The 13718-nt window shown below is 55.0% G+C and overlaps 1 protein-coding gene across 1 annotated transcript; it reads right to left on the reverse strand.

Annotated features, from left to right (window-relative positions):
• Positions 1-322: 322 nt before the first annotated feature.
• Positions 323-12307, reverse strand: LOC137466658 (troponin T, slow skeletal muscle-like; the record flags this gene model as incomplete). The annotated part of the gene is given in 14 exon segments (XM_068178351.1): positions 323-425; positions 2463-2503; positions 4204-4294; positions 4937-4976; positions 5059-5167; positions 5890-5915; positions 5918-5972; positions 6277-6354; positions 7196-7312; positions 8634-8797; positions 9997-10029; positions 10511-10546; positions 10907-10920; positions 12282-12307. Coding segments are annotated over 14 exon segments (933 nt in total), but the record flags the coding sequence as incomplete, so codon positions are not given.
• Positions 12308-13718: the final 1411 nt, after the last annotated feature.

Consider the following 13718-nt stretch of genomic DNA (forward strand, 5'->3'; position numbering starts at 1 on the left):
GGCCCGGCCTCGCCTCGCCCGGGCCCGGCGCCGCCGCCGCCGCCTCCTCCCAGCGCCGCAGCTGCTCCCGACGCCGCTCCCGGGCCGCCGCCGCCGCCGCCGCCGCCGCCATGGCGGGCCCGGGGCCGCTGCGGGGCCGCCGCCGCCGCCGCCGCCGCCGCAGGGGGGGCGGGGCCGGAAGCGCGGGTGGGGGGGGGCGTGGTCGCCATGGGAACGGCGCGGCGCGGGGGGCGACGGGAAGGGAGCGGCGGAAGTGACGCGAGGAGGGGCGGGGCCGAGCGACGTGAGGCGGCGCGCGAGTGACGTGTCGGGTTTTTATTGGCAGCACGGGGGGGGGGTCCGTCGGCGCGAGGCGGCGCCGTGACGTCAGAGGGGGCGGGGTCACTTCCAGCGCCCCGCCCACGCGGCCCTTGGCCACCTTCTTGCTGTGGGGGAGGGGCGGCGCGGCCTCAGCCTCGCGGGGGGGGCCCGAAACCCCGAAATGGCCCCAAAAACACCCCAAAATACCCCAAAAAACATTAAAAATACCCTCAAAATACCCCCGAAAACATTCAAAATACCCCAAAATACCCCCCAATATACCCCAAAAACATCCAAAATACCCCAAAATACCTCAAAAACATTCAAATTACCCAAAAATATCCCAAAAACATTAAAAATACCCCGAAATACCCCAAAAACATTCAAAACACCCCAATATACCCCAAAATACCCCAAAAACATCCAAAATACCCCAATATACCCCCCAATATACCCCAAAAACATTCAAAATGCCCCAAAATACCCCAAAAACATTAAAAATACCCCAAAATACCCCAAAAACATCCAAAATACCCCAAAATACCCCCCCAAAACCCAAAATACCCCAAAAACATCCAAAATACCCCAAAATACCCCCAAAAACATTCAAAATACCCCAAAATACCCCCCAATATACCCCAAAAACATTCAAAATACCCCAAAATACCCCCCAATATACCCCAAAAACATTCAAAATACCCCAAAATACCCCAAAAACATTAAGAATACCCCAAAATACCCCAAAAATACCCCAAAAACATCGAAAATACCCCCGAAATACCGCAAAAATACCCCAAAAAAACATTAAGAATACCCAAAAATACCCCAAAAATACCCCAAAAACATCCAAAATACCCCAAAATGCCCCGAAAACATTCAAAGTACCCCAAAATACCCCAAAAATACCACAAAAACATTCAAAGTACCCCAAAATACCCCCCAAAAATACCCCGAAAACATTCAAAATACCCAAAAAACCTGGAAATACCCCCAAAAAAATCCCGAAATGCCCCCAAAAATACCCCAAAATACCCCAAAAACATTAAAAATACCCAAAAAAACCCCGAAACGTCCAAAAATACCCCAAAATAACCCTAATATACCCTAAAAACATTCAAAATACCCCAAAATGCCCCAAAATACCCCCAATATACCCCAAAAACATTCAAAATACCCCAAAAAACCTGGAAATACCCCAAAAAAAACCCTGAAATGCCCCCAAAAATACCCAAAAATACCCCAAAAACATTCAAAATACCCCAAAATAACCCAAATACATTCAAAATACCCCAAAATGCCCCCAGTATATCCCAAAAAACCCCGGAATGCCCCAAAAATACCCGAAACCACCCCAAAAAACCCCGGAATGCCCCAAAAATACCCGAAAGCACCCCAAACACTCCAGTACACCCCCAAAAGAACCCAGACACCCGAAAACCCCAAAACAGCCCAAAATGCCCCAAAATGCCCCAAAGCCTCCCCGAAAAACCCCTCAGGAACCCCAGAAAAAACCAAATTCCCCCAAAAAACCCCAAATTCCCCCAAAAAAACCCCAAATCCCCCCAAAAAACCCAAATTCCCCCAAAAAACCCAAATCCCCCAAAAAACCCAACATTTTCCCCAAACCCCAAATCCCCCCCCAAAAAAACCAAAATTCCCCAGAAAACCCCAAAATCTCCCCCCAAAAACCCCGAATTCCCGAATTCCCAAATTTCCCCAAAATCCTGGAATTCCCGAATTCCCTCGAATTCCCGAATCCCCTGAATTTCCCCAAATTCCTGGAATTCCCGAATTCCCCCAAATTCCCCCAAATTCCCGATTCCCGAATTCCCTAATTCCCCAAATTTCCCCGAATTCCCGGAATTCCCGAATTTCCCTGAATTCCCCCAAATTCCCGATTCCCGAATTCCTGAATTCCCCAAATTTCCCCGAATTCCCGAATTTCCCCGAATTCCCCCAAATTCCCGAATTCCCGAATTCCTGATTCCTGAATTCCCAGATTTCCCGAATTCCCGAATTCCCGATTCCCGAATTCCCCCAAATTCCCAATTTCCCAAATCCCCGAATTTCCCCGAATTCCCAATTTCCCGATTCCCGAATTCCCGATTTCCCGAATTTCCCTGAATTCCCAAATTCCCGATTCCCGGCCCTCCCCCATTTACAATTTCTGGGCGTGGCTGATGCGGTTGTAGAGCACGTTGATCTGGGGGGAGGGCGGGGTCTCAGCCGGGACCCCAAAACCGGACTGGGACCCCAAAAACTGAGACCCCAAAAACTGGGACCCCAAAAACTGGAACCCCAAAAACTGGGAATGGGACCCCAAACTGGGACCCCAAAAACTGAGACCCCCAAAAACCAAACTGGGACCCCAAAACCGGACTGGGACCCCAAAAACTGCGACCCCAAAAACTGGAACCCCAAAAACTGGGAATGGGGACCCCAAAACCGGACTGGGACCCCAAAAACTGGGACCCCAAAAACCAAACTGGGACCCCAAAACTGGGAATGGGACCCCAAAAACGGGGAATGGGACCCCAAAACCGGACTGGGACCCCAAAAACTGGGAATGGGGACCCCAAAAACTGGGAATGGGACCCCAAAACCGGACTGGGACCCCAAAACTGCGACCCCAAAAACTGGGACCCCAAAAACTGGAACCCCAAAAACTGGGATTGGGACCCCAAAAACTGGGACTGGGGACCCCAAACTGGGACCCCAAAACCAAACTGGGACCCCAGAAACTGCGACCCCAAACTGGGACCCCAAAACCGGACTGGGACCCCAAAAACTGGAACCCCAAAAACTGGGGACTGGGACCCCAAACTGGGAATGGGACCCAAACTGGGACTGGGGGGTCCTGAGCCCCCAGATTTGGGCTCTGGGTGGATTTGGGGTCCCAGGTTGGGATTTGGGGGATTTTGGGGTTTTGGGGGATTTTGGAGTTTTAGGGTCCAGTGTGGGGTTTTGGGGGGCCAGGTTTTGGGGTCCCATTTTTGGGTTTCGGGGTCCCGTTTGGGTTTTGGGGTCCATTTTTGGGGTTTGGGGCCGGTTTTGGGGTCCCATTTGTGTTTTGGGTCCCCGTTTCTGGGGGTTTGGGGCCGGGTTTCGGGGTCCCGTGTGGGTTTTGGGTCCGTTTTTGGGGTTTCAGGGTCCGTTTTTGGGGTCTGGGGTCCCGTGTGGGTTTCGGGGTCTGTTTTTGGGGTTTCAGGGTCCGTTTTTTGGGGTCTGGGGTCCCGTTTTCGGGGTCCCGTGTGGGTTTCGGGGTCCGTTTTTGGGGTTCCGGGGTCCCGTTTTCGGGGTCCTTTTTTGGGGTCCGGGGTCCCGTTTTCGGGGTCCCGTGTGGGTTTTGGGTCGGATTTTGGGGTTTGGGGCCGGGTTTTGGGGTCCCGTGTGGGTTTCGGGGTCCGTTTTTTGGGGTTTCTGGGTCCGTTTTTGGGTCCCGTGTGGGTTTTGGGTCCGTTTTTGGGGTTTCAGGGTCCGTTTTTGGGGTCCAGGGTCCCGTTTTCGGGGTCCGTTTTTGGGGTCCGGGGTCCCGTTTTCGGGGTCCCGTGTGGGTTTCGGGGTCCTTTTTTGGGGTCCGGGGTCCCGTTTTCGGGGTCCCGTGTGGGTTTCGGGGTCCGTTTTTGGGGTCCAGGGGTCCCGTTTTCGGGGTCCGTTTTTGGGGTCCGGGGTCCCGTTTTCGGGGTCCCGTGTGGGTTTCGGGTCCCCGTTTTTGGGTTTTCGGGGTCCCGTGTGGGTTTCGGGGTCCGTTTTTTGGGGTTTCTGGGTCCGTTTTTCGGGGTCCCGTGTGGGTTTCGGGGTCCGTTTTTGGGGTCCGGGGTCCCGTTTTTGGGGTCCGTTTTTGGGGTTTTCGGGGTCCCGTGTGGGTTTCGGGGTCCATTTTTGGGGTTTCGGGGTCCCCACCTCGTAGCGCTGCCGCCGCAGTTTCTCGGTCAGGTCGAACTTCTCGGACTCGAGCTGCTGGATCCAGGCGTGCAGCTCCTGGGCCTTGGCCCTAAAACGGGGTTTTATGGGGTTTTTATGGGATTTTATGGGGCTTTATTCGGTTTTATTCGGTTTTATTCAGTTTTATTCGGTTTTATCCGGTTTTATGGGGTTTTATTTGGTTTTATGGGGTTTTATGGGGTTTTTATGGGTTTTTATAGGATTTGGGGTTTTTATGGGATTTTATTCGGTTTTATGGGGTTTTATTTGTTTTATTCAGTTTTATGGGGTTTTATGGGGTTTTATGGGGTCTGGGGCCTCGAGCTGCTGGATCCAGGCGTGCAGCTCCTGGGCCTTGGCCCAAAAACGGGGAAATTCAGGGGGTTTTATAGGATTTGGGGTTTTTATGGGATTTTATGGGGGTTTTTTTTGGGGTTTTATGGGATTTTATGGGGTTTTTATGAGGTTTGTATAGGATTTTGGGACTTTTATAGGATTTGGGTGTTTTTATGGACTTTCATGGGGTTTTGAGTGAGTTTTGGGGAGAATTTGGGATATTTTGGGGTCCCACCTGAGCCCCTCCTCCTGGAGCCCCACGATGTCCAGCGGGGAGTGTTTTGGGGTGAATTAGGGATATTTTGGGGTGAATTAGGGATATGTGGGGATTTTTTGGGGTGTTTTGGGGTGAATTTGGGATATTTTGGGGTCCCACCTGAGCCCGTCCTCCCGCAGCCCCTCGATGTCCAGCGGGGCAGTTTGGGGGGATGTTTTTGGGGTGAATTTGGGATATTTTGGGGTGTTTTGGGGTGAATTTGGGATATTTTGGGGTCCCACCTGAGCCGTCCTCCCGCAGCCCCTCGATGTCCAGCGGGCGCCGCCGCTCCGCCAGGATCCGCAGCTTCATCTCCCGCCCGGTCTGGCGCCGGCCCCGGCGCTGCTCGGCCTGCGGGCACCGGGGCGTTGGGGGCGACCGGGGGACGGGGGGGATTTTGGGGGGAATCGGGGGGATTTTGGGGGAATCAGGGGGATTTTGGGGCATGTTGGGATGAATTTGGGGCATTTTGGGGGAATCGGGGGGATTTTGGGGCATTTTGGGGCGGATTCTGGATTCCCAGCGGGGATTTGGGGGATCCAGGGGGCTTCTGGGGACAAGGGGGTCCCTGGGGGATCTATGGGGTCCCCATGGGGTCTATGGGGTCCCTATGGGGGTCTGTGGAGTTCCTATGGGGTCTATGGGTCTCTGTGGGGTTTCTATGGGGTCTATGGGGTTTCTATGGGGTCTATGGGGTCTCTATGGGGACTCTATGGGGTCTATGGGGTCTATGGGGTTTCTATGGGGTCTATGGGATTTCTATGGGGTTTCTATGGGATTTCTATGGGGTTTCTATGGGGTCTATGGGGTCTCTATGGGGTCTATGGGGTCTATGGGGTCTATGGGGTCCCCAGGGGGTCTATGGGGTTTCTATGGGGTCTATGGGGTTTCTATGGGGTTTCTATGGGGTCTATGGGGTTTCTATGGGGTCTATGGGGGTCTATGGGGTTTCTATGGGGTCTATGGGGTTTCTATGGGGTCTATGGGGTCTCTATGGGGTCTCTATGGGTCCCCAGGGTTCTATGGGGTCCCCGTGGCTCCGGGGGGGTCGGGGGCTCGTGGCTCAGCCCCACCTTGGCCAGGTAGCCCCCGAAGTGTTGGCGTCGTCCTCCGCCCTCTTCTTGGCCTCCTCCTCCTCCTTGCGCAGCTTCTCCTCCTGGATTGGGGGTTCGGGGGGATTTGGGGGATTTGGGGGGATTCGGGGGGATCCTGGCAGTTCTGGGGGCTCCCAGAGGGGATTCTGGGGATTCCCAGGGGGATTTTGGGGGTTCTCAGGGGGGATTTTGCGGTCCCCAGGTGGATTTTGGGGATTCCCAGGGGAAATTAGGGGTTCCAGGGGGATTTTGGGGTTCCCTAGTGGATTTTGGGGATTCCCAGGGGGGATTTTGGGGTTCCCAGGGGGGATTTTGGGGTTCCCAGGGGAATTTTGGGGTCCCTGGGGGATTTTGGGGTCCCCTCACCGCCAGCCGCGCCTGCCGCTCGCGCTCCTTCTCGGTGCGGCTCCGCAGCTGCTCGTTGCGCTCGGCGCGGCGCCGCTCCTGCGGGGAGCTGAGCGCCAAAAAACCCCAGAACGGGCCAAAACCAGCCCCAAAACAGCCCGAAACACCCCAAAAACAGACAAAAACAGCCCAAAACAGACCAAAAACAGACCAAAACCAGCCGAATCACCCCAAAAACAGACAAAAACTGACCAAAACAGCCCAAAAGAGCCCAAAAAAGCCCAGATCGTCCCAAAAACCCCAAATCCCCCAATCCCCCCCAAATCCCCCAAATCCCCCAATCCCCCAAATCCCCCAATCCCCCAAATGCCCCCCAAAATCCCCCAGTCCCCCAGTCCCCCCAAATCCCCCAATCCCCCAAATCCCCCAATCCCCCAAATCCCCAAATCCCCCAATCCCCCAAATCCCCCCAATCCCCCAGTCCCCCAATCCCCCAAATCCCCCCAAATTCCCCAAATCCCCCCAAATCCCCCCAAATCCCCCAATCCCCCCAAATCCCCCAAATCCCCCAATCCCCCCAAATCCCCCAAATCCCCCAAATCCCCCCAATCCCCCCAATCCCCCCAAATCCCCCCAAATCCCCCAATCCCCAAATCCCCCAAATCCCCCAATCCCCCCCAAATCCCCCAATCCCCCAATCCCCCAAATCCCCCAATCCCCCAAATCCCCCCAAATCCCCCAATCCCCCAATCCCCCAAATCCCCCAAATCCCCAAATCCCCCAATCCCCCCAAATCCCCCCCAAATCCCCCAATCCCCCCAAATCCCCCAAATCCCCCAATCCCCCAAATCCCCCCAAATCCCCAGTCCCCAAATCCCCCAAATCCCCCCAAATCCCCCCAAAAACCCCAGTCCCCCAATCCCCCACCGCCCCCACGCACGATGCGCTCCATGAGCCCCTGCAGCTCCTCCTCCTCGCGGCGCCGCTGCTCGAAGTGGGCGTCGATGAGGGTCTGCAGCTCCAGCAGGTCCTTCTCCATCCTCTTCCGGTGGATGTCCTGGGACCCCAGACCCAAAAATCCCCGAATTTACCGGAAAAACCCCCAAAAAAATCCCCTCGGAAAAACCCCGACCCAAAAACCCCAAAAACTCCACAAATAAACCCAAAAAAACCCCCAAATGAAGCCCAAAAAACCCTACCCTAGAGACCCTTCTCCATCCTCTTCCGGTGGATGTCCTGGGACCCCAGACCCAAAAAACCCCGAATTTACCGGAAAAAACCCCCAAAAAAATCCCCTCGGAAAAACCCCGACCCAAAAACCCCAAAAACTCCACAAATAAACCCAAGAAAACCCAAAAATCCCTCCCCAGCAGGTCCTTCTCCATCCTCTTCCGGTGGATGTCCTGGGACCCCAGACCCAAAAATCCCCCGAATTCTCCCCAAAAAATCCCCTCGGAAAAACCACGACCCAAAAAAAAAAACCCCCAAAACCCCCCCGGATCCCCCAAAAAAACCCCAAAATTCTGCCCAAAAACCTCAAAATTCCCATCCTGAAAATCCCAAAATTTCCTCCCCGAAACACCAAATCTCTCCCCAAAAACCCCAAATTCCCCCAAATCCCCCCAAAAACCCCAAATCTCCCCCAAAAAAACCCAAATCCCCCCAAATCTCCCCCAAAAACCCCAAATCCCCCCAAAAACCCAAAATCCCCCCTAAATCCCCCAAAATCTCCCATAAATTCCCCAAATCCTCCCGAATCTCCCCCAAATCCCCCCGAAATCCCCCAAATCTCCCCCAAAAAACCCCAAATCCCCCCCAAAAAACCCAAAATCCCCCCCTAAATCCCCCAAAATCTCCCATAAATTCCCCAAATCTCCCCCAAAAAACCCCAAATCTCCCCAAATCCCCCCGAAAAAACCCAGAATCCCCCCTAAATCTCCCCCCCAAAACCCCAAATCCCCCCAAAATCCCCCCTAAATCCCCCAAAATCTCCCATAAATTCCCCAAATCTCCCCCAAAAACCCAAAATCTCCCCGAAATCCCCCCGAAATCCCCCAAAAAAACCCCCAAAAACCCAAAATCCCCCCGAAATCCCCCAGATCCCCTCGAAATCCCCCGAAATCCCCCGAAAACCCCAAAATCCCCCCAAAATCCCCCAGATCCCCCCTAAATTCCCCCGAAATCCCCCAGATCCCCCCTAAATTCCCCCAAAATCCCCCTGAAATCCCCCAGATCCCCCTAAATTCCCCCAAAATCCCCCCGAAATCCCCCAGATCCCCCCGAATACCCCCAAAATCCCCCCAAAATCCCCCAGATCCCCCCGAAATCCCCCAGATCCCCCCGAAATGCCGAGATCGCCCCGCCGGCGCCGCACTCACGTCGAAGTCCACGCGCTCGCCCTCGGGGATTTTGGGGGGCGCCAGCTGGGCCAGGGCGGGGCTGGGGGCGCCCGGGGGGTCAGAGACCCCAGACCCCCCCGGGAACCCCAAAATCCCAAATCCCCCCAAACTCTGCCTCACCGGGGGCCGGGGCCGCTCCTCCTCTGGGGGGACAGCGGGCTCAGGGCACGCGGGGGAAATTTGGGGGGGATCCGGGGGGATTTGGGGAGATTTTGGGAGAAATCCGGGGGGATTTGGGGTTTGGGGGGAATCCGGGGGGATTTGGGGTTTGGGGGGAAATTTGGGGAAAATTTGGGGTTTTGGGGGGGAAATTTGGGGAAATTTTGGGGGGGAAATTGGGGAAAATTTGGGGTTTGGGGGGGGGAAATTTGGGGGAATCTGGGGTTTGGGGGGAAATTTGGGGTTTGGGGGGGGAATTTGGGGGAAATTTGGGGAGATTTTGGGGGGGGGGGAAATTTGGGGTTTGGGGGGAAATCCGGGGGGATTTGGAGTTTTGGGGGGGAAATTTGGGGAAATTTTGGGGGGGAAATTTGGGGGAAATTTGGGGAAAATTTGGGGTTTGGGGGGGGAAATTTGGGGGAATCTGGGGTTTGGGGGGAAATTTGGGGTTTGGGGTGGGAATTTGGGGGAAATTTGGGGTTTGGGGGGGAAATTTGGGGAAAATTTGGGGTTTGGGGGGGGAAATTTGGGGGAATCTGGGGTTTGGGGGGAAATTTGGGGTTTGGGGTGGGAATTTGGGGGGGATTTGGGGTTTGGGGGGGAAATTTGGGGAAAATTTGGGGTTTGGGGGGGGAAATTTGGGGTTTTTGGGGGGAAATCCGGGGACATTTGGGGAGATTTTGGGGGAAATCCAGGGGTTTGGGAGGGAATTTGGGGTTTGGGTGGAAATCCGGAGTTTGGGGGGCAAATCCGGGGTTTGGGGGGGGGAAATTCGGGGGAATTTGAGGATTTGGGGGGATTTTGGGGAGACTTTTAGGATTTTGGGGGGATTTGGGGGGAATTGGGGGAGAGATCTGGGGGGGATTTGGGGGCTTGGGGGGATTTTGGGGGGGATTTTTGGGTTTTGGGATGATTTGGGGATTTTTGGGGGGATTAGGGTGGTTTTGGGGGGTTTTGGGGGATTTTGGGGGTGATTTGGGGATTTTGGGGGATTTTTGGGGGGATTAGGGTGGTTTTTGGGGGGGTTTTGGGGGATTTTGGGGGTGATTTGGGGATTTTGGGGGATTTTTGGGGGATTAGGGTGGTTTTGGGGGGTTTTGGGGGATTTTGGGGGTGATTTGGGGATTTTGGGGGATTTTTGGGGTGATTAGGGTGGGTTTTGGGGTGATTTTGGGGGTCCTACCTGGCTCCTCAGGAGGTTTGGGGGGCTCCGAGGCTGTGGGGGAGCAGCAGGGAGGGTCAGACTTTGGGGGTTTTGGGGGAATTTCCCAAATTTTGGGGTTTTTTTCGGGTGGATTTCCCCCAAATTTGGTTTTTTTTTAGGGAAATCCCCCAATTTTGGGGTTTTTTAGGGAAATCCCCCAGATTTTGGGGTTTTTTTAGGGAAATCCCCCAAATTTGTTTTTTTTTAGGGAAATCCCCCAGATTTTGGGGTTTTTTCGGGTGGATTTCCCCCAAATTTGGTTTTTTTTAGGGAAATCCCCCAAATTTGTTTTTTTTTAGGGAAATCCCCCAGATTTTGGGGTTTTTTTTGGGTGGATTTCCCCCAAATTTGGGGTTTTTTTTTAGGGAAATCCCCCAGAATTTGGGTTTTTTAGGGAAATCCCCCAGATTTTGGGGTTTTTTTTCGGGTGGATTTCCCCCAAATTTGTTTTTTTTTAGGGAAATCCCCCAGATTTTGGGGTTTCCTTCCTCACCTTCCTCCTCCTCCTCTTCCTCCTCCGCCGCCTCCTCTGGGGGGGAAATTTGGGGAGGGGGAGGGGGGGCAGCGCCCCTCCCCCCCACGGTAATTAGCCAGGCAATTATGGTAATTAGCACCCCCAGACCTTTTCATTGGGGTTGTGAAGCGATTAATGTTAATTTTTATAAGTATCGATTAATTAGCGATTAATTAACCCCTAATTACTTAGCGAGTAAGAGATTAATTAAGGCAGTTTCAGGTTCTGGGGGGGTTAATGTTAATTAACCCAGGACTAATTAACAATTTGGGGTTAATTACGGGGATTTTGGGTCAGTCCCTGCCCGAGGTCGGCTGGTTGGGGTTAATTAGCGTTAATTACGGGGGTTAATTGGGGTCACTCGGGGTCACTCACCCTCCTGCTGCTCCCTGGGGGAGGAAGAAGAGGGTGAGGGGGAGGGGCCCAGCCGGGGGGGGATTTCGGGGGTCCCAGGGGAATTTGGGGGGATTTTGGGGGGGTCCCAGGGGAATTTTGGGGGGATTTCGGGGGTCCCAGGGGAATTTGGGGGGATTTTGGGGGGTCCCAGCGGAATTTTGGGGGGATTTTGGGGGTCCCAGGGGAATTTTGGGGGGGATTTTGGGGGTCCCGGGGGGGATTTTGGGGGTCCCAGGGGAATTTGGGGGGGACTTGGGGGGTCCCAGGGGAATTTGGGGAGGTTTTGGGGGTCCCAGAGGAATTTGGGGGGATTTTGGGGGTCCCAGGGGAATTTTGGGGGGATTTTGGGGATTCCGGGGGGATTTTGGGGGTCCCAGGGGAATTTGGGGGGACTTGGGGGGTCCCAGGGGAATTTTGGGGAGGTTTTGGGGGTCCCAGAGGAATTTGGGGGGATTTTGGGGGGTCCCAGGGGAATTTGGGGAGGTTTTGGGGGTCCCAGGGGAATTTGGGGAGGTTTTGGGGGGTCCCAGGGGAATTTGGGGGGATTTGGGGGGTCCCAGGGAGATTTTGGGGGGATTTTGGGGGTCCCAGAGGAATTTTGGGGGGATTTTGGGGGTCCCGGGGAGATTTTGGGGGGATTTTGGGGGTCCCAGAGGAATTTTGGGGGGATTTTGGGGGTCCCAGGGGAATTTGGGGGGATTTTGGGGGTCCCAGGGGAATTTGGGGAGGTTTTGAAGGATTGTGGGGGTCCCAGGGAGATTTTGGGGGGATTTCGGGTGTCCCAGGGGGAATTGGGGGAAATTTTGGGGAAGTTTAGGGTGATTTTGTGGGATTTTGGGGGATTTTGGGGGATTTTGGGGAGGTTTTGGGGGATTTTGGGGGGCACCAGGGCTGTTCTGGGGAGGTTTTGGGGGGATTTTGGGGATTTTGGGATCCCAGCTGAATTTGGGGGAGGTTTTAGGGATCCCAGGGGAATTTGGGGCAGTTTTGGGGAGGTTTTTTGGGGTCCCAGGGCTGTTCTGGGGGGTTTTTGGGGGATTTTAGGGAGGTTTTTGGGGGTTTTTGGGGTCCCAGGGCTGTTCTGGGGAGGCTTTTGGGGGGTTTGGGGGATTTTGGGGGATTTTAGGGAGGTTTTTGGGGGATTTTAGGGAGGTTTTTGGGGTTTTGGTGGTCCCAGGGCTGTTCTGGGGGATTTTTGGGGGATTTTGGGGAGGTTTTTGGGGGTCCCAGGGCTGTTCTGGGGAGGTTTTTTGGGGGGGTTGGGGGATTTTAGGGAGGTTTTTGGGGGTTTTGGGGTCCCAGGGCTGTTCTGGGGAGGTTTTTGGGGGGTTTGGGGGATTTTGGGGTCACTCACTCGAACTCCTCCTCGGGCTCCGACATGGCGGCGACTTGGGGGGTCCTGGGGAGGGGCACGGGGATGGGGGTTCAATATCCCCCCAACCCCCCCCAAAAAACCCCAAAAACACCACTCAAACCCCCCTAAAAAAACCCCAAAAGACCCCAAAATCCCCAGTCACCCCAAAAACCCTAAAATCCCCCCAAAAAAAACCCCAAACCCCTAAAACAACCAAACCTCCCCCCCCAAAAAAAACCCCCAAATCATCCCCCCAAAAAAACCCCAAATACCCAAAAAAACCGCAAACCCCCCCAAAAAATCCCAAAATCCCCCCCAAAAATCCCCAATACCCCAATTCCCCCCCCCAAAATCCCACCCCCCACCAAAAAATCCCCCCAAAAGAAACCAAAATCCCCCCCAAAAATCCCCAAACCCCCCCCAAAAAAAACCCAAATCCCCCCTAAAAATCCCAAAATCCCCCCCAAAAAATCCCCAATACCCCAAATCCCCCCCAAAAAACCCAAACCCCCCCCAAAAAACCCAAATCCCCCCCAAAAAAACCCAACCCCCCCCAAAACACCCCAAACCCCCCAAAAAACCCCAACCCCCCCCCAAAAAAAACCCAAATACCCCCAAAAAATCCCCAAAATCCCCCCAAAAAATCCCCAATACCCCAAATCCCCCCCAAAAAAAACCCAAACCCCCCCAAAAAAACCCCAAGCCCCCCCAAAAATCCCCAAATCCCCCCAAACCCCCGAAGCCCCCAGCCCGCTCCCCTCCCCCACCGCTCTCTCCTCTCCCGGGGGTCCCGCTCGCGCCCCTCCCCCCCTCCCTGGGGGGTCCCTTTATGGGGGGGGGCCGCCCCTCCCCCCGCGCGGTGACGTCACGGCCCCATTGTTCCCCGATATGTCGCGACATCGGACACCGCCGGGCCGTGGGGGAGGGGCCGCGGCCCCCCCAGGGCCATTTTTGGGTGAAAACAAAAGAAAAGGGGGGGGGGGGGGGGAGGGAAGGGGGGGGTCAGTTCCCGGCGCTGACGTCACCGCGCGCCCCTCCCCCACCCCGCACCTGTCGCGGGTTTTTGGGACCCCCCCCCCAAAAAAAACACACACAAAGTGGGGGAGGGGTCACCTTCACCCCTCCCCCCCCCAAAAAAAACACACACAAAGGGGGGGGAGGGGTCACCTTCACCCCTCCCCCTCCCCAAAAAAACACACACAAAGGGGGGGAGGGGTCACCTTCACCCCTCCCCCCCAAAAAAACACACACAAAGTGGGGGAGGGGTCACCTTCACCCCTCCCCCCCCCAAAAAAACACAGAAAGGGGGGGAGGGGTCACCTTCACCCCTCCCCCCCCCAAAAAAAACACACACAAAGGGGGGGGAGGGGTCACCTTCACCCCTCCCCCTCCCCAAAAAAACACACACAAAGGGGGGGAGGGGTCACCTTCACCCCT

This window comes from Anomalospiza imberbis, unplaced genomic scaffold, assembly GCF_031753505.1.
Source record: "Anomalospiza imberbis isolate Cuckoo-Finch-1a 21T00152 unplaced genomic scaffold, ASM3175350v1 scaffold_378, whole genome shotgun sequence".
NCBI lineage: Eukaryota > Metazoa > Chordata > Aves > Passeriformes > Viduidae > Anomalospiza > Anomalospiza imberbis.